The sequence below is a fragment of the Oncorhynchus nerka genome, linkage group LG27 (genome assembly GCF_034236695.1).
Source record: "Oncorhynchus nerka isolate Pitt River linkage group LG27, Oner_Uvic_2.0, whole genome shotgun sequence".
In the NCBI taxonomy this organism is placed as follows: Eukaryota; Metazoa; Chordata; class Actinopteri; order Salmoniformes; family Salmonidae; genus Oncorhynchus; species Oncorhynchus nerka.
This window is the reverse complement of record NC_088422.1, coordinates 43,611,911-43,637,794: the sequence shown is the minus strand read 5'-3', so window position 1 is coordinate 43,637,794 and position 25,884 is coordinate 43,611,911. Positions and strand designations below refer to the sequence as shown.

At 43.9% G+C, this 25,884-nt stretch overlaps 2 protein-coding genes across 2 annotated transcripts in view; both read right to left on the bottom strand.

The window, feature by feature from the left end:
* Positions 1 to 22,670, bottom strand: part of pgm5 (phosphoglucomutase 5) — a 52,017-nt gene extending 29,347 nt beyond the window's left edge. The window contains exons 1-6 of the mRNA XM_029638304.2: positions 21,979 to 22,670; positions 20,243 to 20,405; positions 15,704 to 15,850; positions 12,401 to 12,526; positions 12,072 to 12,262; positions 9,492 to 9,646 (exon numbers count right to left, since the gene is read on the bottom strand). Coding sequence (XP_029494164.2) covers positions 9,492 to 9,646; positions 12,072 to 12,262; positions 12,401 to 12,526; positions 15,704 to 15,850; positions 20,243 to 20,405; positions 21,979 to 22,236 — 1,040 coding nt within the window. The 5' untranslated portion in view covers positions 22,237 to 22,670. The remainder of the gene's footprint in view (positions 1 to 9,491; positions 9,647 to 12,071; positions 12,263 to 12,400; positions 12,527 to 15,703; positions 15,851 to 20,242; positions 20,406 to 21,978) is intronic.
* Positions 22,671 to 23,899: 1,229 nt separating this feature from the next.
* On the bottom strand, positions 23,900 to 25,339 carry foxd5 (forkhead box D5). The gene has a single exon (XM_029636950.2). It carries the CDS (start codon positions 25,207 to 25,209, stop codon positions 24,166 to 24,168), a length of 1,044 nt encoding a protein of 347 aa, XP_029492810.2. The 5' UTR covers positions 25,210 to 25,339; the 3' UTR covers positions 23,900 to 24,165.
* Positions 25,340 to 25,884: the final 545 nt, after the last annotated feature.

The window sequence follows — 25,884 nt, the reverse complement described above, 5'->3', positions numbered from 1 at the left end:
CCCATTTCTCCTTCTCCCAAATCCATTCAGCTGAAGTTCTGAAAGAGCTGAAAAATCTGGACCCCTACAAATCAGCCGGGCTAGACAATCTGGACCCTTTCTTTCTAAAATTATCTGCCGAAATTGTTGCCACCCCTATTACTAGCCTGTTCAACCTCTCTTTCGTGTCATCTGAGATTCCCAAAGATTGGAAAGCAGCTGCGGTCATCCCCCTCTTCAAAGGGGGGACACTCTTGACCCAAACTGCTACAGACCTATATCTATCCTACCATGCCTTTCTAAGGTCTTCGAAAGCCAAGTCAACAAACAGATTACCGACCATTTTGAATCTCACCATACCTTCTCTGCTATGCAATCTGGTTTCAGAGCTGGTCATGGGTGCACCTCAGCCACGCTCAAGGTCCTAAACGATATCTTAACCGCCATCGATAAGAAACATTACTGTGCAGCCGTATTCATTGATCTGGCCAAGGCTTTCGACTCTGTCAACCACCACATCCTCATCGGCAGACTCGACAGCCTTGGTTTCTCAAATGATTGCCTCGCCTGGTTCACCAACTACTTCTCTGATAGAGTTCAGTGTGTCAAATCGGAGGGTCTGCTGTCCGGACCTCTGGCAGTCTCTATGGGGGTGCCACAGGGTTAAATTCTTGGACCGACTCTCTTCTCTGTATACATCAATGAGGTCGCTCTTGCTGCTGGTGAGTCTCTGATCCACCTCTACGCAGACGACACCATTCTGTATACTTCCGGCCCTTCTTTGGACACTGTGTTAACAACCCTCCAGGCAAGCTTCAATGCCATACAACTCTCCTTCCGTGGCCTCCAATTGCTCTTAAATACAAGTAAAACTAAATGCATGCTCTTCAACCGATCGCTACCTGCACCTACCCGCCTGTCCAACATCACTACTCTGGACGGCTCTGACTTAGAATACGTGGACAACTACAAATACTTAGGTGTCTGGTTAGACTGTAAACTCTCCTTCCAGACCCATATCAAACATCTCCAATCCAAAGTTAAATCTAGAATTGGCTTCCTATTTCGCAACAAAGCATCCTTCACTCATGCTGCCAAACATACCCTTGTAAAATTGACCATCCTACCAATCCTCGACTTTGGCGATGTCATTTACAAAATAGCCTCCAATACCCTACTCAATAAATTGGATGCAGTCTATCACAGTGCAATCCGTTTTGTCACCAAAGCCCCATATACTACCCACCATTGCGACCTGTACGCTCTCGTTGGCTGGCCCTCGCTTCATACTCGTCGCCAAACCCACTGGCTCCATGTCATCTACAAGACCCTGCTAGGTAAAGTCCCCCCTTATCTCAGCTCGCTGGTCACCATAGCATCTCCCACCTGTAGCACACGCTCCAGCAGGTATATCTCTCTAGTCACCCCCAAAACCAATTCTTTCTTTGGCCGCCTCTCCTTCCAGTTCTCTGCTGCCAATGACTGGAACGAACTACAAAAATCTCTTAAATTGGAAACACTTATCTCCCTCACTAGCTTTAAGCACCAACTGTCAGAGCATCTTACAGATTACTGCACCTGTACATAGCCCACCTATAATTTAGCCCAAACAACTACCTCTTTCCCAACTGTATTTGATTTATTTATTTATTTTGCTCCTTTGCACCCCATTATTTTTATTTCTACTTTGCACATTCTTCCATTGCAAAACTACCATTCCAGTGTTTTACTTGCTATATTGTATTTACTTTGCCACCATGGCCTTTTTTGCCTTTACCTCCCTTCTCACCTAATTTGCTCACATTGTATATAGACTTTTTTTTTTTTACTGTATTATTGACTGTATGTTTGTTTTACTCCATGTGTAACTCTGTGTCGTTGTATGTGTCGAACTGCTTTGCTTTATCTTGGCCAGGTCACAATTGTAAATGAGAACTTGTTCTCAACTTGCTTACCTGGTTAAATAAAGGTGAAATAAATAAAATAAATAAATAAATTTCTAAAACTAAGAGAATGGTATTTGGTACAAATCATCACAAAACACAGGGTAGAAACTCAAAACAAAAGAAGGAGGAGTACCTCGAATAAATAATACATGCACAATGATTAACCCACGGGACGAGACCCGTAATCATCTACAATGGCACGAAAGCCCCAAACACACAGCACAGGTACTCACACACACTAATGGACATTGTAACAATAATCGACAGGATACTGGTAAACCAAGGATACACTTATACAATTACTAGTCACTGGAAATAGGGGCCAGGTGTGCGTAATGAACGTTCCAGAGGGATCCGTGACAGTAATCCCCCCCCCCCGACACGCTACACCAGCAGCACAACAGTTCCGGCCTCGAGGGAGATCACAGGAACACAGTGCGGGTCGATCAGGACCCGATGCAGCTGCCGAAGTTGTGTCGTCGTCAGACGGGCCAGTTGCAGCTACTGATTTTGCGTCATTGGACGGAACCGTTGTGGCGACATCGGACGGCCTAGTTGCAGCTGCCGAAGTTGCGGCGACGCCATACAGACCAGTTGCAGCAACGTCGGACGGGTCATTCCCGCTGTCTCTCTTAATGGTAGATTATTCTGTCACGTCGGTATGAAGGGTCGGGAGACAGGCACAGGAATGCGTAATAGTTTTTAAAATTTAGCCCAAAATAAGGCTTGCCGTGTAAAGGCACAGGAACAAAGACCAAACAAACACGTAACAAAAAACAGGGTAGAAACCCCAAACAAAAGAGTGAGGAGTACCTCGAATAAATAACACACACGCACAATGATTAACCCACGGGACGAGACCCGTAATCATCTGCGCAATCCACAATGGCACAAAAGCCAAAACACAGGTACTCACACGCACCAAAATGGACATAGTAACAATAATTGACAGCACCATGGTGAACAAAGGGCACATGTATACAAATACAATCACTGGGAATAGGGGCCAGGTGTGCGTAATGAAAGTTCCAGAGGGATCCGTGACACACCAGACATGCCACTAGGGGTCTTTTTACACAGTCTCCAGGTCCAGAACAAATTCAAGAAAGTGTACAATATTATACAGAGCCATGAATGCATGGAACTCCCTTCCATCTTATATAGTGCAAGTGAATAGCAAACCTTGTTTAAAAAACAAATAAAGCACATCACGGCACAACGCCTCTACCCCATGTGACCGATTTGTTGTGTGTATTTATTGACATGTACAGTGCAATTGTAAAGTATTCAAACCCGTTGACTTTTTCCATATATTGCTACATTACAGCCTTATTCTAACATAGACTAAATAGTTTTATCCCCTCATCAATCGACACACAATACCCCATAGTGAATGCTGCAGAGATGGTTGTCCTTCTGGAAGGTTCTCCCATCTCCACAGAGGAACTGTGAACCTCTGTCAGAGTGACCATCTGGTTCTTGGTCACCTCCCTGACCAAGACCCTTCTCCCATGATTACCCAGTTTGGCCAGGCAGCCAGCTCTAGGTAGAGTCTTGGTGGTTCCAAACTTCTTCCATTTAATGATGGTTCTTTGCGACTGTGTTCTTTGCGACCTTCAATGCTGCAGAAACTGTGTCTTGACACAATCCTGTCTCGCAGCTCTACGGACAATTCCTTCGACCGCATGGCTTGGTTTTTGCTCTGACAGGCACTGTCAACTGTGGGATCTTATATAGACAGGTTTGTGTCTTTCCAAATCATGTCCTAACAATTGAATTTACCACAGGTGGATTCCAACCAAGTTGTAGAGACATCTCAAGGACGATCAATGGAAACAGGATGCACCTGCGCTCAATTTCGAGTCTCATAGCAAAGGGTCTGATTACTTATGTATATAACATATAACTGTAACTTAACAAAATGTGGAAAAAGTCAAGGGGTCTGAATACTTCCAAATACACTATATGTGTAACTGATCCACACACACACTACATGTTAATGTTTAGAAACGTATGTAAATTGTAAAGTCTTTTGTCTGTAATGTATTTTTTATTATGTGTCGGACCCCAGGAAGAATAGCTGTCGCCTTTGGCGTCGGCTAATGGGGATCATATCAAATCAAATCAAACTATACCTAACCCGGGCCTCAACATCATAACCCTCTGAGAGACAAGGCAAGAAGGGCCTTCTATGCCATCAAACGGAACATGAAAATCGACAACCCAATTATGATCTGGCAAAAAGTACTTGATTCAGTTATAGAACCCATTGCCCTCTATGGTTGGAGGTTTGGGGCCCATTCACCGACAAATAATTCACAAAATGGGACAAACCCAATTGCACAATTCTTTGTGTACAATGCAAAACCCCAAACAATGCATGCAGAGCAGAATTAGGACTATACCCGGTAGTTATCAAAATCCATAAAAGAGCTGTTAAATTTTCTAACCATCTAAAAGAAAGCGATGCACACATATTCCACCACAAAGCTCTCACCTACAGAGAGATGAACAAGCAACTGGTTCTGAGGCTCTGTTCATAAACAGACCCCACAGAGCCCCAGTACAGCAATACAATTAGACCCAACCAAATTATGAGAAAGCAAAATGATAAATATTTTTGACAGAATCAACCAAAGAACTGAGAAAATTGTAATGCTATAAGGCCACAAATAGCAAGTGCACAGTGGCAGAATACCTGACCTCCGTGACTGACCCAAAATTAAGAAAATCCTTGACAATATACAGTCTCAATGAGCATAGCCTTGCTATTGCGAGAGGCCACCATAGGCAGACCTGGTTCATCGAGAGAAGACAGGCTATGTGCCCGCTGCCCTTAAAATGGTAGAAACTGAGCTGCACTTCCTAACCTTCTGCCACATGTATGACCACATTAGAGATACGCTTTTCCCACAGATCACACAGACCCACAAAACAAATCAAACATCGATAAACTCCCATATCTGTTAGGTGAAATACCGCAGTGTGCAATCACAGCAGTAAGATTTGTGGCTCGTTGCCATGAGAAAAGGACAACTGATGGAGCACAAACTACATTGTAAATACCACTAATATTTACCTGTTTATTTATCTTTCCCTACTATTCATACTTTAACTATTTGTGCATTGCTAAAATAACACCTGAAATGTCTAACTTTTTTTAACGTTTTGAGTGTTTTGTGTCTTCTCACTTTTGTTTATTGTTTATCTCAATTGCTTTGGTAATGTAAACACATTTCCCATGCCAATAAAGCCCCAAACTGACAAACTTAAATGGTCCACCCACACAGACAGTGTGGTGAAGAAGGCGCAACAGTGCCTCTTCAACCTCAGGAGGCTGAAGAAATTTGGCTTGGCACCTAAAACCCTCACAAACGTTTATAGATGCACAATTGAGAACATCCTGTCGGGCTGTATCACCGTCTGGTATGACAACTGCAGTGCCCGCAACCGCAGGGTTCTCCAGAGGGTGGTGCGGTCTTCCCAACGCATCGCCAGGGGCAAACTACCTGCCCTCCAGGACACGTACAACACCTGATCTCACAGGAAGGCCAAAAAGATCATTAACGACAACAACCAACCGAGCCACTGCCTGTTCACCCCGCTATCATCCAGAAGGCGAGGTCAGTACAGGTGCATCAAAGCTGGGGCCGAGAGACTGAAAAACAGCTTCTATCTCAAGGCCATCCGACTGTTAAATAGCCATCACTAGCACATTAGAGGCGGCTGCCTTATATACTGTACAAAGTCTTGAAATCACTGGCCACTTTAATAATGGAACAGTAGTCACTTTAATAATTACTAATCTTTTATGTATATACTGTATTCTATTCTACTGTTTCTTAGTCTATGCCGCTCTGACATTGCTCGTCCAAATATTTATATATTCTTAATTCCATTCCTTTACTTAGATTTGTGTGTATTGGGTATATGTTGTGAAATTGTTAGATATTACTGCACTGTTGGAGCTAGAAACACAAGCATTTCGCTACACCCGCAATAACATCTGCTAAACACGTGTATGTGACCGATATAATTTGATTTGATGGGTGAATATTATTATTTACATCACAAATGAGTCATTCAAAAGAACATGCAACTAACATAACTGTTTGCTGATCCCAAGTTGGAAAAACTCCTGAACACACCGCACTTCAATTCCAGATGCTGAATGCTGGATTGTGGAATTCAGTTGGAATTCTGAGGGGTGATTTCCCGGTGGGTGAGACGTTGAGATGTTGTCTGCACCGTGAAATAAACACACAGTGTTTGTGTGTGTGAAGCCTTTTTATTTCCCTCGGGGAAGGGCTCTGGAACAGAAAGCCTGGCGTTCCAACAAGAAAATGGAAACTCTGACCCTTTGACTCACTGTTGACGTTTCATTCGCATGTCTGCAGCCAACACAAGCACCCGGCACGGCCCTGGTCATGCAGAACGTTGCTGCAACGTTAAGGGGATGTTGGGGCAACGATGGGGGGGGGGGGGTGTTGGAAAAAAGTTGTTTGTTTTCCACGACATCATAACAGCGCTGAGGGAATGGGGTGCTTTTCTAGGGCTTAATGCTCGCACCAGCTGTGCCCTGACCACAACCTGACAACAACATAACATAAGCACTAGGCCCCTTCAGAGCTGACACACACGAAACAACCTGACACGAGCTCACAGCTGACACATAACATTCCCCAAACATTCCAGCGATGCTTTAGCAACGCTGTCAATTGTCTCAATAGGCAAACTCTAAAGGGAAGAGGACAGTTGCTTGTTGACTTGGTTGACTCCCTTCATGCTTTCAGTTAAACCTGACTGGGAACAGCAACTGTTTTCAAAAATGGACTTCGGTAAATGATAGCCGATATCGGTACACAGATAGTTTTTAGACCAGTATTACTCCTCCCATGGGTGTGTCCCGATTCAGCTGTCAGGAAAGGCTTGGAAGACACATACAAAGACAAAAACTTCATAGTCATTTAATTAGCATGTATCTTGTTCTCCAGATGCAATCATCCTCATTTTCCTCTCAGTAACACAAAGATTTGTCGTCAAATGTATGTCCTCTTATAATCACAATTACAAAAACCTGTTCTTTGTTCAGTATGAGAGTTGTGTTCCCATAAAGTTATTGACTAGGAGAAGTAAACACAGTAGTTAAATTCTAATGAGAGCTATTTGGGCCTGTATCTGAGAAGCAAGCTCATGTCCAACTGTCAATCAAACTATCCAAGGCTGATATCTCTCTGCTCGTTAAATCTCTCTCCAGTGTAAAAAGACATGTTAGAAATGGACACATGGGTGAGCACTACTTCTTTCTCTCCCTCTCCATCTCTCTCTTCCTTCTGTCTCTCTCTCTCTCTCCTGCGCTCTCTCTCTCTCCTTCTCTATTTCTCTCCCCACTCCTCTCTTTCTCTGTCCCTCCCTCCCTCCCTTCTCCCTCTCTCTCTTTCTCTCAGTCCCTCCATCTGTGTCCACAATGAAAACAGCCTCTTTCCCAGCAGTCTTTGCCAGAAGGGAGGGATGTTGGCAGACGAGTGTTACTGGAGACGTGGGGAGAAGATGGACAGTTTGGCCCAGGGACATGAGGGTCAGTAAGAACCAACCGTCTTCTGCATGTTTACACTGTTCCCTCACTGTAACAGACATTGTATAAGAATGGATCTGGTCTCCTGAATGTCCTCCATATATCCTGTTGTACCCCTCCTCAGGTTCAGGATGACAGAGAAGGATGAGTGGGGGGATTTTCTTAACAGGTGCTGGGTTCAGCAATGTCTCCCTGGCAACTAGCGTCACTTTCCAGTCTTATAGATGAGACCCACGTAAACACACCCAAATGCAGATACGAGCGCGCACACACACAGACCCAACCCTACCCCCCACACACATACACACACTTATCCCAGTACAAAAATCAGGGAGACAGAATTTAAACTTTTTAAAAAGGCCTTGTTTTTCACTGGTTTATCCTAGTAACAAGCAGAACGGTGGCCTAGCCAAACCCCTCCTCCCCTCTTCCTCCTCCCTCTCTCCTCCCATCCCCCCTCTCTGGAGTGGCCAAAGCAGAGGCAGATGTTTCCCCTCCCACCTTCCCTTCCCTCACTGCAGAAACATAGGGCTTCCCTCGCTTGCGCACACACACGCACTCTCACACACTCTCACACACACACACACACACACACACACACACACACACACACACACACATATATAAATACACACACACACACACACACACATAAATACACACACACACACGCACACACATAAATACACACACACGCATACACACCAATCACACAAATATACAAGTATACACTGAGACACACAGGCACAAGAACACATATATACATGCAAGCATACACACACACACACACACACACACACACACACAGATAGATAGAGCATGGTTGCTCTCACACTCCTTAAAAGGCATACTACTGGGCTGGGGCCATCATAAAGCTCCCCAGCACTCACTAAATAACACAACACTATTGAGATACGCTGACACCGGTACCGATACAGTACAGGAATCAGCCAGTGTGTGTGTGTCATATGGGCGTTTTTGTATTAATGGGTGTTGGATGACCTTGTGGTGCATTGGGACTCATGAAGATCATCTTTCATGTGTCAGTGTGTTTTGGAACAGGACATTGCAGTCATCAGTGTGTCCATGATGTTTCTATATCAGAAGACATAGCCCCAGCTCTCGTTCATCAGGTGATGAGGATAACCCTGTCTACGCTGAACTGGAGGAGGAGGGAAATGGTACGGTGGTTAGTTACCTGTGCAACCGAAGTAGGGAGGTGTACAATGTTTTCCCTTTTGACTTTCTATAATATAGTACATATTTAGTTAGTGGACAGGATGAGGGCTTGAAAATAGATCTTGTCTTGTTATTCAAATTACTCTGCTAATCCCCTGACTTCTCCCTCTTTTGTGTGCACGTGCGTATGCGTATGCGTGTGTGTGTGTGTGTATACTGTACATATGTGCGCGTGAGATCAGTTCCATGGCGAGGGGGCCATCAATGACGTGATGTCACGTCAACCTCACAAGTGACCTAGGGTTAGCGATAGCGGCTACGGCCCCTTGAGATATGGGCTTGGGGAGTGAGCTCATTTCCTCCATGGCTGCCAGCATTAACAGAGTCCACCAACCCTCAAGAGAAGAGAGGGTCAGGGGCCAGGTTCACACACATATAACGTTAATGTACATTACTGACCCCTTGATCAGTGTTTGTGTGTGAGTGTGGGGGCGGGGGGGTTGGGGTTTGCAAGAGTGGGAGACATAGGGATGAATATGAGAGAGAGAGAGAGACAGAGAGACACAGATACAGAGAGAGAGAGAGACAGACAGACACAGATACAGAGAGAGAGACAGATACAGAGAGAGAGACAGACAGACAGACAGACAGACAGACAGACAGACAGACAGACAGACAGACAGACAGACAGACAGACAGACAGACAGAGATGAGGCTAAGGTGAAGAGGTGTTGAAAAATGGAAAAGTCATGTGGAGCATTTTATCCAGCAGCCACAAACAGGGTATAGGGATATTGGTGTGTGTGTCCTACCTGTCTAGGGCAGTGCTGGTAGCCATACTCCTAGCGAAGCCCTTTAGTCCCAGCTGTCTGAAGTAGGGGATACAGGAGAGGTTGGCAGCCATAACAGCCAAGGAGTCTGAAGGGTTCACAAAGAAACCATTCTCACCCAGGATCATATACCGGTCCTGCAACACATACACTCATCAACCATACAGCAATACATGAAGAAATATACAATGCACAAGCAATAAATACCTCATCTAATCCACTAATTCAAGTATGTTAAAGATAAACATTTGCTGTTACTCTAACTGGCACTCCCATCCCTACCAGTTGATACACGGTTGTTTTAATTGCATCTCTCCCAATCAAATCAAATGTATGGGACACACTCCTTCCTACTAAGATGCAACACTGTAAGCACTGGGAGAGGGCTCCAATGGAACACAAAAGAGTGACATGATTCTCCTGATGCTCGGCCCGGTAATTGAGTTAGGCTAATGTGCGTGAGCGTGGCGCTGGTACAAATTACTATGTGAGATGTTGTGGGGGAAAAAGAGATGTCTGTCACAGATATTAGCTGGTCCCATTGCCTAACATCCTGCTATTGACAAGGAAATAAATGCAGACAAAAACAAACAAAGGCAATTCCACATTCCCATTAGAAAGCAGACCTGGGTCCACATAGGTCAAGTTTTTTTTTCTTTCTTTCAAATACTTGATTTGGCTTGCTGCCAAGGAACCAATGGAATAGTCCCAAAAGTGTAAACGCTGCCCAATTAAGCAGAATCAAACATGCTCATCAAACGTCCTCATCAGCTCCCCTGAAAGTGTATTGTAGTACTTTGTACATTATACAGTGCCTTCAGAAAGTATTCATACCCCTTGACATATTCCACACTTTGTTGTGTTACAGCCTGAAATCAAAATGGAATAAATGTATTTTTCTCTCACCCATCTACAAACAATACCCCATAATGACGAAGTGAAAACATGTTTTTAGAATTTTTTGCAAATGTATAGAATCGCTTTGTGGCAGTGATTACAGCTCTGAGTCTTTCTGGGTAAGTCTCCAAAAGCTTTCCACACTTTATTCAAGCTCTGTCAAATTGGTTGTTGATCAGTACTAGACAACCATTTTCAGGTAGCCATAGATTTTCAAGCAGATTTAAATCAAAACTGTAACTCGGCCACTCAGCAACTCCCGTGTAGATTTGGCGTTGTGTTTTAGGTTATTGTTCTGCTGAAAGGTGAATTAATCTTCCAGTGTCTGGTGGAAAGCAGACAGAACCAGGTTTTCCTCTAGGATTTTGCCTGTGCTTAGCTCCATTCTGTTATTTTTTTTATCCTGAAAAACACCCCCGTCCTTAACAATTACAAGCATACCCATAACATGATGCAGCCACCACTATGCTTGAAAATATGGAGAGTGGTGCTCAGTAATGTGTTGTATTGGATATGTATTCAGGACAAAATGTAATTGCTTTGATACGTTTTTTACAGTATTACTTTAGTGCCTTATTAAAATCAGGATGCATGTTTTATTCTGTACAAGCGTCCTTCTTTTCACTCTATCAGTCAGGTTAGCATTGTGGAGTAACTACAATGTTGTTGATCCATCCTCAGTTTTCTCCCATCACAGCCAATAAACTCCGTAACTGTTTTAAAGTTTCCATTGTTAAATCCCTGAGCGGTTTCCCTCCTCTCCGTCAACTGAGTTAGGAATGACACCTGTATCTTTGTAGTGACTGATTGTATTGATATACCATCCACTGTATAATGAATAACTTCACCATGCTCAAAGGGTTATTCAATGTCTGATTTTTTACATTTTTACCCATCTACCAATAGGTGCCCTTTGCGAGGCATTGGAAAACCTCCATGGTATTTGTGGTTGAATCTGTGTTTAAAATTCAGTGCTCGACTGAGGGACCTTGAAGATAATTGTATGTGTGGGGTACATAGATGAGATAGTCATTCAAAAATCATGTTAAATACGGTTTTGCACACAGAGTGAGTCCATGTAACTTTTTTTTTGCGTTGTCATAACAAAGGGGTTGAATACTTATTGACTGAAGACATTTCAGCTTTCATTAATTAATTTTTTTAAATGTCCAAAAAAACATAATTCCACTTTGACATTATGGCATGTAGGCCAGTGAAAAAAGATCTACATTTAATTCATTTTTAATTCCGGCTTTAACAAAGTAGTCAAAGTCAAGTTCTGCAGTGGGATCACCAAAATAAAAATAACAGTTAAGAGAACAGATTATTGTATGGGACAATATACAAATGTTTTAAGAAAGATACAATTGTATTGAGTTAATGTATTTATTGGTTTCTTTTCATTTTGATAAGAGATGTAAATGCAATGAATTGAAGGTTATTTGTTGATGTAAAAATCGAAACGTAATGATTTTAAGATTGTGTCATTAGATTTTGGGTGGGGAGGGGTCGCAAGAAATTCTTGTGGGAAAAAATGTGGGAAAAAATGGGGTCCCCGCTGAAAAAGTTTGAATACCACTGCTGTAACACAACAAAATGTGGAAAAAGTCAAGTGAATACTATACTTTGTGAAGGCAGTGTTCCTCTCCTCCTCAGCTGTCTTACCCCGTCTGCATCGAACGCAGCTCCGAAACCAATGTCTCCGCCCTTCATGGCATCAACCAATGGGGCTGCGTATGTGAGGTTGGGCTCTGGAGGCCGGCCCCCAAAGTCCTCCATGGGGACACAGTTGACAGCCGCATTGGCAGGAGCCCCCAGCTCATCACACATGATACGGCGCACGTACAGACCCATCACTGACAATAGAGTACAATATAATAGAAAATAATACAATGGAATATAATACAATACAATAGAACACAATACAATATAATCACTGGTAAGCACCTGATACAATACTGTAATTACTTTGGTCTTTATTAGTATTTTCCTACCTCCGTTCATGGCGTCTATGCGTATCTTCAGCTGTTCAGGTCCTGTCAGAAGGCTCTTGATGGCGTTGAAGTCAAAGATGGTTCTCAGGAGGTTGAGGTACAACTCCACCGAGTCCACTATCTCAACTAACAACACACAGAAGAGGAGGGCAGTGGCTCAGAGTCTAGTGTGTATCTGCATGTGTCTATCAATCCAATAGCATGTATGCTACTTGTATGCAAGAACAGAGTGTATGTGTGGTGAGACTGTGTATGCCTGGCGTGTGAGTGTGTGAACATACAGTGCATTTGGAAAGTATTCAGACCCCTTCACTTTTTCGTCATTTTGTTACGTTACAGCCTTATTCTAAAATTGATTAAATCATTTTTCCCCCTCATCAATCTACATACCGAAGCAACAACTTTTAAAAAAATGTTTGCAAATGTATTCAAAATGAAAAATAGTAATACCTTATTTACATAAGTATTCAGATCCTTTGCTATGAGACTCGAAATTGAGCACAGGTGCATCCTGTTTCCATTGATCATCATTGAGGTGTCTCTACAACTTGATTGGAGTCCACCTGTGGTCAATTCAATTGATTGGACTAGATTTGGAAAGGCACACCTCTGTTTAAATAAGGTCCCACAGTTGACAGTTCATGTCAGTGCAAAAACCAAGCCATGAGGTTGAAGGAATTGTCCGTAGAGCTCCAAGACAGGATTGTGTCGAGGCACAGATCTGGGGAATTGTAACAAAAATTGTCTGACGCATTGAAGGTTCCCAAGAACACAGTGGCATCCATCATTCTTAAATGGAAGAATATTGGAATCACCAAGACTCTTCCTAGAGCTGGCCGTCCAGCCAAACTGAGCAATCGGGTAAGAAGGGCTTTGGTCAGGTAGGTGACAAAGAACCGAAAGGTCATTCTGACAAAGCTCCAGAGTTCCTCTGTGGAGATGGCATAACCTTCCAGAAAGACAACCATCTCTGCAGCACTCCACCAATCAGGCCTTTATGGTAGAGTGGCCAGACAGAAGCCACTCCTCACTAAAAGGTACAGGACAGCCCACTTGGAGTTTGCCAAAAGGCACCTAAAGACTCTCAAGACCATGAGAAAATATTTTCTGGTCTGATGAAACCAAGTTTGAACTCTTTGGCCTGAATGCCAAGCGTCACGTCTGGAGGAAACCTGGCACCATCCCTACGGTGTAGCATGGTGGTGGCAGCATAATGTTGTGGGGATGTTTTCAGTGGCAAGGACTGGGAAACTAGTCAGGATCAAGGGGAAAGATGAATGGAGCAAAGTACAGAGAGATCCTTGATGAAAACTTGCTTCAGAGCACTCAGGACCTCAGACTGGGGGCGAAGGTTGACCTTCCAACGGGACAACGACCCTAAGCACACAGCCAAAACAACGCAGGAATGGCTTCAGGACAAGTCTCTTAATGTCCTTGAGTGGCCCAGCCAAAGCATGGACTTGAACCTGATCAAACATCTCTGGAGAGACCTGAAATAGCTGTGCAGTTACACTCCCCATCCAACCTAACAGAGCTTGAGAGGATCTCCAGAGAAGAATGGGAGAAACTCCCCAAACCGGTGTGCCAAGCTTGTAGCATCATACCCAAGAAGACTTGAGGCTGTAATCGCTTCCAAAGGTGTTTAAACAAAGTTTTTGGTTAAGGCTGTAATGTAACAAAATGTGGAAAAAGTAAAGGGGTCTGAATACTTTCCCGAATGCACTGTATATGTGTTTGCAGTGTGTCTGCTCTGTGTATGCTGCTCTGTGTGGGGGCATAGGAGCACACACACAATTATTCTTTTTTTCTTTTTTTTAGGAACTCTCACCTTGCTGAGTTACAAAAGCAGGATACACAAGGTGCAATTTCAAAATGTGGTTGTGCATCAGCCGTTTTATCTTGTTATGTCAGTCACTGAGAGTCACTCAATTAGCCATGTCTAAAAAAATGCATGTCTAGCCAGCTATCTAAACTTGTAGTAATTATGGTCGAATTACCGACCAGGGAGCCCCCATTGATTTTGTTAGTCACTCTCACTCAGATATTATATTAAACATTTCTCTCCAGGAAATTGCAAGACATTTGTCTCATGGGGCGGAGTAGAATTAACCACCAACTAAATGTCATTTAGGGCCCCCGAACGCTAGGGGCGACTCTGACTGCAGGTGTGAGTATGGATGTGGGTAATCAGACCTGATAGCCACTGCAGTCCCTCGTGATGAGTTCTGATTTTTTGTGGCCCCGACCCCCATCAAAGTTGCCCATCCTTGGACTACAGCAGGGGTAGTCAACTCTTACCCTACGAACCTGCTAGTTTTCTGTTCTTCCTGATAATTAATTACGCCCACCTGGTGTCCCAGGTCTAAATCAGTCCCTGATTAGAGGGGAACAATGGGAAAAAAGGATTGGAACTGGCTTCACGGTCCAGAGTTGAGTCTGAGGGGTTTAGGACAGCTCGGGGGTTTGAACTCGCAACCTTCCGGTTACTAGTCCAACGCTCTAACCACTAGGCTACGCTGTCGGTGTGTAATGGGGGGTGTAATGCATGTGTTAACTTCATGTGTTAACTTCATTCAGGAGAGAGGCAACGATGATTCCCACGGACAGACAGATAGCAGAGAGGGAGAGCAGGTAAGACAGTGAGAAGTGCCTCTCCAAGCTCATAGAGTTCATAGACTGATGATCTGTCAGAGTGTGAATCAATCGGAATGATCAAATATGGTCTCTGATGAAACGATAGCAGTTTAAGTCTAGAGGGTGTATTGCATGTGTTAACTTCATGCATGAGAGAGGCAGCCATGATGATATTTTATTATTTATCAAAACAGTTTTTAACACAGTATAATAACTGTATTATAAGTTGAAAATATTACATTAAGTTTCAACCCATACTGTATGTAGAGCAGCAGTTGTAACAACCTGACATAGTGGAAGTGAGAAAAATACTAGGAAATGAATCATACAGTAGCAGAGAAAGAGTACAAAATGGTTGTGTAATTGAATGTATGCACATTAACAGTCACACTGGTATTCAGTACAGTACGAATGGCCATGGCCCTCAAGACTGATTGGACTGTATCGGAGTACGTGCCCCTCTACAAGGGCCCCCTTAGCCTTGTAAATTTGACCATTTTTAAGTTCATATTTTTCTGTACCCTTTTTTCAAAAGTCACTAGAAATGAGCATTTAAAACCTATTTTTTCAACAACAAAAAATCCCACATAGGAAAATAGTTCCCCCCAATGTCAGAGTGGCTTCTATGCCCCTAGCTCTGTGTGTGTCTGGTCTGTGTGTGTCCAGTACCTCTGAAGGGTTTGAACTTGTTCTCCAGGTCAAAGTCGTGGCGTCCCAGCCTGGCCAGGTCAATGCGGAGGTCAGGACATATGGCATACTCCTCCAGGGTCCTACTCACCTGGGCAATCTTCTCCATCACCGTGTCTGGAGACGGGCCTATTGGGGGGAGGGGGGGGACACACGGTTACCATGGACACCAATGTTTGCTTGCACATTATGTACCCTGTTCCTGGCCTATGGTGGTTGTTATACAGTGGCTTGCGAAAGTATTCATCCCCCTTGGCATTTTTCCTATTTTGTTGCCTTCCAACCTGGAATTAAAATTGATTTCTGTGGGGTTTGTATCATTTCATTTACACAACATGCCTACCACTTTGAAGATTCAATTTATTTATTTATTGTGAAACAAACAAGAAATAAGACACAAAAAAAATGAAAACTTGAGTGTGCATAACTATTCACCCCCAAAGGCAATACTTTGTAGAGCCTCCTTTTGCAGCAATTACAGCTGCATGTCTTTTGGGATATGTCTCTATAAGCTTGGCACATCTAGCCATTGAAATTTTTGCCCATTCTTCAAGGCAAAACTGCTCCAGTTCCTTCAAGTTGTATGGGTTCTGCTGGTGTACAGCAATCTTTAAGTCAAACCAGAGACTCGCAATTGGATTGAGGTCTGGGCTTTGACTAGGCCATTCCAAGACATTTAAATATTCCCTCTTAAACCACCCGAGTGTTGCTTTAGCAGTATGCTTAGGGTCATTGTCCTGCTGGAAGGTGACCCTCCGTCCATCCAAGTCTCAAATCTCTGGAAGACTGAAACAGGTTTCCCTCAACAATGTCTCTGTATTTAGCGCCATCCATCATTCCTTTAATTCTGACCAGTTTCCCAGTCCTTGCCGATGAAAAACATCCCCACAGCATGATGGATGGTGTTCTCGGGTAATGAGAAGTGTTGGGTTTGTGCCAGACATAGCGTTTTCCTTGATGGCCAAAAACCTACATTTTAGTCTCATCTGACCAGAGTACCTTCTGCCATGTGTTTGGATAGTCTCCCACATGCCTTTTGGCGAACACCAAACGTGTTTGCTTATTTTTTTTTTTAAGCAATGGCTTTTTTCTGGGCACTCCTCCGTAAAGCCCAGCTCTGTGGAGTGTAAGGCTTAAAGTGGTCCTATGGACAGATACTCTATTCTCCGCTGTGGAGCAGTGCAACTCCTTCAGGGTTATCTTTGGTCTCTTTGTTGCCTCTCCGATTAATGTCCTCCTTGCCTGGTCCGTGAGTTTTGGTGGGCGGCCCTCTCTTGGCAGGTTTGTTGTGGTGCCAAATTCTTTCAATTTTTTAATTATGGATTTAATGGTGCTCAGTGGGATGTTCAAAGTTTCTGATATTTTTTTATAACCCAACCCTGATCTGTACTTTTCCACAACTTTGGCCCTGACCTGTTTGGAGACCTCCTGGGTCTTCATGATGCCCTTTGCTTAGTGGTGTTGCAGACTTTGGGGACTTTCAGAACAGCTGTACTGTATGTATGTCTAAGTCTCTGAACTGTGTGTGTGTGTGTGTGTGTGTGTGTGTGTGTGTGTGTGTGTGTGTGTGTGTGTGTGTGTGTGTGTGTGTGTGTGTGTGTGTGTGTGTGTGTGTGTGTACTATCCCAGGGGGTCATGTCTATCGCAGGTAAAGCCCACCAGGTGATGTTGCAGGGGGTCCATGAACTCTACGAGCTTGATCAGTCCCCACAGGTGTGGGGAGAGGAGCCTGGGGTCAACCACCTAGTCTTCATATGTCAGCACTGTGTGTGTGTGTGTCTGTGCATAAGTGTGTAAGTGTGTATGAATGCATTCTTCTGATGTGTACCTCACTCAATAAAGCCTTTGTATCCCCTCACCTCTACAGGGAGAAACCTGGACAAAGAGATCCTACAGGAACAGTTCATCTCAACAGTACTAAAGGTGGGGGACAGGAACTAAACAAGAACTCCCCCCTCTCTCTCCTCATGGTGAACTATTCCAGTTTATTCCTGATACACTTCACATTTGGACCTACCTACTACAATTGTGTTAATCCTCATAATTCTGGTGTTCCACTTCAGTCCAGGAGGACCTCAAATACCTTATGGTATTTACTGTTAATGATGACTACATGCCAAATCTGATAAGCATCTTATTGACTACAGTACAACCAGGTTTTACGGAGAGCTAATTGTTGAGACTTGGTGTAATTGGGCCACTTGCTCACGGGCCAGATGCTATGAGGAAACATTAGATTAGTGTGTGAGCGGACTTAATCCATAATCAACCATGTTGGCTATCTCATTACCCAGTGATACACCTGACCCTCAATCAAGGTAAAGCGACAACTTCAAAATAGAGATGTGATTAGTGCCCTTACTGTCATTTTCTCTGTAAATGATTTGAAACCCTAGAAACCCTAGAAGGCCAGCATCCCGGAGACGCCTCTTCACCGTTGACATTGAGACTGGTGTTTTGTGCGTACTATTTCATGAAGCTGCCAGTTGAGGACTTGTGAGGCGTCTGTTTCTCAAACTAGACACTCTAATGTACTTGTCCTCTTGCTCAGTTGTGCAGCGGGGCCTCCCACTCCTCTTTCTATTCTGGTTAGAGCCAGTTTGCGCTGTTCTGTGAAGGGAGTAGTACACAGCGTTGTACGAGATCTTCAGTTTCTTGGCAATTTCTCACATGAAATAGCCTTCATTTCTCAGAACAAGAATAGACAGACGAGTTTCAGAAGAAAGGTATTTGTTTCTGGCCATTTTGAGCCTGTAATCAAACCCACAAATGCTGATTCTCCAGATACTCAACTAGTCAAAAGAAGGCCAGTTGTATTGCTTCTTTAATCAGAACAACAGATTTCAGCTATGCTAACATAATTGCAAAAGGGTTTTCTTATGATCAATTAGCCTTTTAAAATTATAAACTTGGATTAGCTAACACAACGTGCCATTGGAACACTGGAGTGATGGTTGCTGATAATGGGCCTCTGTACGCCTATGAAGATATTCCATTAAAAATCATCCGTTTCTAGCTACAATAGTAATTTACAACATTATCAATGTTTTGTATTTCTGATCAATTTGATGTTTTTTTAATGGAGAAAAAAAATTGCTTTTCTTTCAAGAATAAGGACATTTCTAAGTGACCCCAAACTTTTGAACGGTATCGTATACTGAGATCATGTGACACTTAGATTGCACACAGGTGGACTTGCACCAGATCTTATTTAGAGGCAAAGGGGGTGAAAACATATGCAAGCATATGTGTTTTTTGCCCGTTTTCTCCCCAATTTCATGGTATCCAATTGTTTTTTAGTAGCTACTATCTTGTCTCATCGCTACAACTCCCGTACGGGCTCGGGAGAGACGAAGGTTGAAAGTCATGCGTCCTCCGATACACAACCCAACCACCGGGTTGGATGCGCGCTTCTTAATGCAGCGCGCATCCAACCCGGATGCCAGCTGCACCAATGTGTCGGAGGAAACACTGTGCACCTGGCAACCTTGGTTAGCGCGCACTGCGCCTGGCCCGCCACAGGAGTTGCTGGTGCACGATGAGACAAGGATATCCCTACCGGCCAACCCCTCCCTAACCCATACCACGCTAGGCCAATTGAGTGTCGCCCCACGGACCTTCCGGTCGCGGCCTGTTACGACAGAGCCTGGGCGCAAACCCAGAGTCTCTGGTGGCACAGCTGGAGGCCCCTCCATTTATTTTTTAAATGTATCTTTTTAACCAAGTTATTTTTTTTCATTTCACTTCACCAATTTGGACCGTTACATGAAATTCCCCCAAAAAAATCTATTTAAATTACAGGTTGTAATGCAACAAAATAGGAAAAGGGGGATGAATACTATTGCAAGGCACTGTACATTTAAGAACAGCGAAGCCTATGGTGGCATATTAATGCACAACTGTTATTCATAGGAAGTTAAATAACATTTTGCTCTAGATTGAGAGGTCATATTACTGAGTAGTCATAATCTTCTATACACCATGTGAGGATTGTAAGAAGCTACTGGAGTCATGTAGACATTGACAAAGTGAACATTGTGTAGTATCCTTTTGGGAGCCACAGTCTGTGGGCTCTGAAAGATAACTACTGTTGCGTGAGATATGAGGGATGAGGAGAGCAACACCACTTTGCTCTATTTATAGGACTGGAAGATGACTGAGATTCCACAGTAAAACCCTGGGGACTCGGAAGGCCTGTCCATGATGGAACTTCAGGAATATGTGAGTATTCCTTGTTAAGAGAATACACTGATAATTGCTGGGGCTGTGAGTGGGCTATGGTGCCAACTCTCTTAACTCAGTCAATAAATCACCAATATTGTATTCATATAGCACTTTTAACAAACACATTTATAATAAAGAGCCCACTAATAACCTGGGCATAAAGCCAAGAAGAGCAAGCACAAGTATCAGTGGTGAAAAGAAAACTCCTTAGGTAGGAGGACATCCATCAACCCTTTAACTGACTGATAAATTGACTGGCTGGCAGGTTGACAGCAATCAGTCAAATAAGCACCTCACCTCCATTGGCCACGTTGAATTTGACCCCAGAGTCTCCCCCGGGGCCTCCTGGATTGTGACTGGCTGTCAGGATGATTCCACCAATAGCCTTGATCTTCCTGATGATGCAGGACACAGCAGGGGTGGAGAGGAGGCCGTTGTGTCCAATCACCAGCCGACCAATCTGAAAGAAACAGACAGAGGGAGAGTTTGAGGAACTTTAGCTGACTGAATCTCATTCTGGGACCTATGTACATATTGAAGTAATGAATTGTATCATACATTATTCAAGACTAAAGCATGTACAAACATCGCAACTCAAGAATGAAAAGGCCTATTATTGTAGACTAGCTCAGTGTAGCTTACAGAATGATTTCATTCGCATGTCTTTATTGTAAATGAGCTTCAGAACTCTTTAGTCAAGAGACGTTTTCTAGAACTGGTCATGTGGCTTATGTCATGACGCTCAGGGCTTCATCTTTCCAGACCAGATGCGTCCAGAATTTGGCACGGACTGAGGTTCCAGACGTTCTATCAGGCTTGGACTAGGCTACATTCCAGACAGTCATCATGTGCGTCTACATCCATTTATTGAAGTAGCGCGAACAGTCTCGCATGTTCTGTCCCTAGGCTATAGCATCTCAACTATTCTAAATAAAAGTGTCCTCATTCTTGTGGAATTAATTATTATGACGTCGGCGCATCTCCTCACTTCAGGATTTCGAGAGAGAGAGAGATACTCTTGGCTCTATTCAATCAAACCCGGTTACCTTGTTTTTGGCATAAGAGCAAAAACATTTGTATGGTTTGAAAACCAAATAAAATCAGCTGTTAATGACAACATTCTCTCCCCGTAAAAAATAAAAAAAAATAAACAATTATATTTAAACATATCCCAGACATCGCTTTGGATCGAATAGTGCCCTTTGGGTGCGCACTTAACACCTGCCTTGCCCTGTCAGCGACCCGTTGTACGTCATCATTCCATACTCTGCCCCCAGAATTTCACAAATATTCTTTCAATGTCTTCCCCGCGCTTATCTCCTGTGAGTTTGGCTCGTGGCCACTAAACTGGGTATCCCCAAGCTTCGAACGAAGCAGGGAGGAATGTAGCTGAGTGGCGCGTGGGCAGGAGTGGACGAGGGATTGAACAACCGATAAGGCAGGAGACATTAAGCTGAGCCAGCAGAAAAATAGACCCATCTCAAAACAAATACATTCCCCTCAGTTTTTCATTTAGATATTTCACCAAGCTTGTTGTCGCATAGATCTGAGAATAGACTGCTGTCCTTTCCAAGCGCTCTGCGCAATTGGTTAAAAGGCGCCGCCACTCACGCAGGCCCGCGCACGCACGCACGCACACACACACACACACAAACAAACACACTGACACTGGGAGAGGGTACAAGCTTTAGGTTGTAACATAGCCCGCCTATCTATATGCACGTACGCCTATCGCCATAATTCTGAGTGTTGTTAACACAAGGCCACTGGATTGACTAATCGTTTCAGAGGCGCATAAAGAGAGCAGGCTATGCTAGGTAAACTAGTGTACAGCATTCCCTTGTATGCACTTGCCTAGAGTTTCAGCTGTAAAAACCATAGTTTATACGACCCATAGGCATATGGAGGATTAACAATAAAATACCATGGTTTATTATGCTATTTCTGTGCTTCGTTTATCATGATCATCATCATTATCATCATCACTAACCCTGAACCATTCCAAACGTTCTGGCATGACATTCTTGTCTTACCCCGTTGGCAGCGGCCATCTGAACTATAATCTCGGTGGCTGCTCGGCTGAAGTAGCGTCCGTCGCTGCCTACCACCATCGTGCATCCCTGGCGGTCCCTCAGGTCGATGGACGACAGTACACTTTGGATGTAGTTCTGCAGGTAGTTCTTCTTGCCCTCGAACACAGCCGTCTTCCGCCGCAGCCCGTTAGTACCGGGCCGCTGGTCATCAAACGGGCTCGTCTGGACCGTTACCACGGGAATGGGGTTTGTCTCCATCCTCCGCACAAGAACCCACCGGGAGTTGGCGGGTCGACTGGCTATAACGGGGATGACTCACTGTCGGCTGGATAGAGGTGGAGAGTCAAACATATGTAGGAGACAGACTGTGTTAGGGAGGTGAGACGTCCAGTGATGTCCGCTCTAGTCCTCCAGAAGTAGCACTTTCGAGGGAGGTGGGGGATGCGTTTACGCAATGACAGCACACCAGCGCTTTCCAGAGGGATGGCTATTAAGATGATAAATCCCCGTCAACAAATTCCTTGGCTTATAAACTCGGTTTGAGATATATGCTAGTTATAGGCCTGCTGTAGGTTTTAAACACATGCCACAGAAAACGTGCAGTGAGAGCTTTGGATAGGCTAATGTAATATTAAGCCAAATCTTCTCTTCCGCCTGACAACTCCCTATTTTCCAAATAAGCCCGACTCTCCACAAGGACATGCGCCTGCCAAAATCAGGGAGGGCCAAAAGCCCCTACAATCAGCTGCGCCTCTGGACAAAAATAGCCCGGTGGAGTACGGGGAGAATTGTGTCGAGCTGGGGCTGTAACCGGACAAGGCAAAGCACTGTCAGTGTCAGTGTGCGAGCATTACGCAGTTAACGGTCAAAGACTTGCGGAAAAGTGACGAGGCAGGATCCGAGGGCGCACTGTTGGCCATGGGCAAAGCAATGCGTCAAGCAGACCTCCCCTGTCCCACTTTTGAGGCAATATAGTACATGGTAAAGTAAAACACACTAGTTGGTTTTAATATGGTACTTTAAGCTAATGGACTAGAATGATAACTAAACTGTGACACAAATGGAATGCGTCTTATTTAATGGCAGCTCTCTCTATCTCTCTCGCTCTCTTTGTACTATAATGCATAAAAGCTAACATCAGAAGAGCAAGATGCGTTATGGGTGGCCAGAGAGAAGCATATGGGCTGATTCACTGATGCATAACTTAGTGGACAGCGCAACCAGGAGCAAAATCAAGGAAAGACATTTTTGTAAAACGTGTTTTTTCAAAATTGTAGGCCTATTGGTCCTATAAACGTGGTTGTCTGTATTGAAATGCATTAAACCTGGGCCACACGGTGGCAGCATTGAACTGGCCGACAGCTGGATGCAGACGTTCTCAAGCTTTCATTCGATTTTGTAAGGAAATTAAGATAGAATCAATTCTATTTTAATGGATATTTAATGTATTTAAAAGCGACTCAATTAAATATTACAATAATTATTTGAAATAAAACAAAACAGGGCACGAAATTCGTACTGATGAGACTGATGTGTTTTATTGACAAACACGGGTTGTTTCGCCAATTACATGACAAACAACATTTATGAAAATAAATATGAGCCTACGCTTACAATAATTCACAATAACAACTGTCATTTACTGTTCCGATACCTATTTTGCCTTTTTGCTAAGTAATTATGTGCATTATATTATAGTCCTGCTAATTTAGACCTGGTTTTCCAGAAATTGAAATTGGAAACCTTTAGGTGCAATCATTTCCTCAGGTTATTTTGTACTAATAGATGGCATCTTTAGCAATCAATTTCTAAGTGTAATAAAATGTGGGGAAGGAAATAAGTTGGCCTCGGCATAATCAAACACCGCAAACTGACGGTATGGTCAAACTATTTTTATTGTTTCATTTCAATGTCGAAAATCAAAATACAATGGATTTTTAACATTTGGCAAAAGTGGTTCCACTTTCACATTGACACCATATTTTAACAAATATATTATCAGTCTTCATATTTACATTAACTTCATTTGACATACTGTATTCAACATTGAATGAACATAAACAACATGCAGTTTAAATACTTTCCTTGAGAAATGCGTAAACGTGCCTCCATTGGATCATTTTATCACTTGTATACAAACACAGAGGTTTCTTTGGTAGAAGCTATAACAAACAAACACTTCAACAACTAAGGTAAGGCATTTGGACATTCTCTGTTATTGAAGGAACAGCGCTCAACATTGCACTTGGGCAGAATGGAGTCATTGGAGTTGGAATCAGGCTCGGGAACCAAACGAGCAGGGCCCGTGGGAAGATCAACAGAACAATGAGGGTTGGAGTTCTGTGGATTTGAGTTATGTGATACATAAGGAAAGGTTCTAGTCATAATGCTGTCAATACTGAATGAACACTTCGTATGTGTGTCGCTCGCAGCCTTCTGTACTGCAGGAGTTGCTGCGTAAAGTTGCGTTCTGAAGTCCACGGGGGCAACTACCTTACAGCTGCTGCTTAGACTCTGGTATGGTAGGTAGGAGGAAGGTAGCATCACGAGCCCGTCCTGAACGGGCATACACCAGAGAGGGGCAGCCGGTACGCTCACTTGGCTTTGGACGCAGTAAGGCCGGTAACAGCTAAAGTTTGGGTAAAACATGAGTCCATCTTTCATATACTCCGGCTGGTTTCTCTTAAACCTCTTCCTGCGCCGGAGAAAGCTGCCGTTGTCAAACATGTCCTCAGATGCGGGGTCCAGAGACCAGTAGTTGCCTTTGCCTGCGTTTCCAGGCTCTCTCGGAATCTTGATAAAGCAGTCGTTGAGTGACAGGTTGTGTCTGACGGAGTTCTGCCACGCCGGAAACCTCTCCCGGTAGTAGGGGAACTTGTTGCTGATGAAGTCGCAGATGCCACTCAGCGTCAGTTTCTTCAGAGGACACTGTAAGATTGCCATGGTGATGAGAGCGATGTAGGAATACGGGGGCTTTACAGAACCGCGAGGTCTTCCCAATGAAGGTGTGTCTGCACAGAAACTATTCTCGCTCTCCCCAGATGAGTCGAACTCAGAGCAGTCCAGTTCGACGCTGGACTCGGCTGATGAGCTAGGCTCCCTGGTGTTGTCCGTCGGGTAGAGAAGATGCCGGTCAAGGAGAGGTTTGTCCTCTCCCGCTATGTATACTTCATCCTCGTTCAGTGGCAAGCCAGTCTGCTGGGACGTTTCATACTCCTTGGAGAGGGTCATGGCTCAGACCACAACGTCCACACACGCGTAAAAGCGAAACTTTTACCACCGTATCATTAATTCATAACACGCGTAAAAGCGCACAAATATATGTATTCTCTGACTTTCTCGGCTCGTCCTGTCCCTGTGGTCCTGGTCAGCCTGTTTGTGTTGACCGTGGGAGTTTAGTTTTTTATTAGTGGGCTGTTGTTGTACCCCCCGCCACAGCCCAGTCACACTCAGACCTATCAGAGACGTCCCTCGCCCCAGGGTGTCAGGGCAGACAAAGGGAAAACTATTCCGGAGAATCCTCACATACATAATATTGATCTAGTATGCAGACACCTCAAAGTTCATGGAGCATAAGACTTTTAAATGAAATATACTTATCATAATGTAGTTCCTATCTATAGTTTGCAAAAATGATTTATTACAAAGCGAGGGTAGAATCAGATGGTGATTTTAGCAAGATCCATCATGCGTATCCAGTTCCTTCTATCAAAGTGTCCCGCTCCAGACATGGCACATTATGTCTACAAATGCAAATACATTGCGGTCAACTTTATACCCTTAATTGGTATACAGTGTGTTCAACTTTATTTCACGGTCAACATTAGAGCGATAACCGTGGCACATTTCCTGTTCAATTAGGCCTATTAAAAGCTACGCAGGGCCTCCGCCGGGCAGAGAATAGAG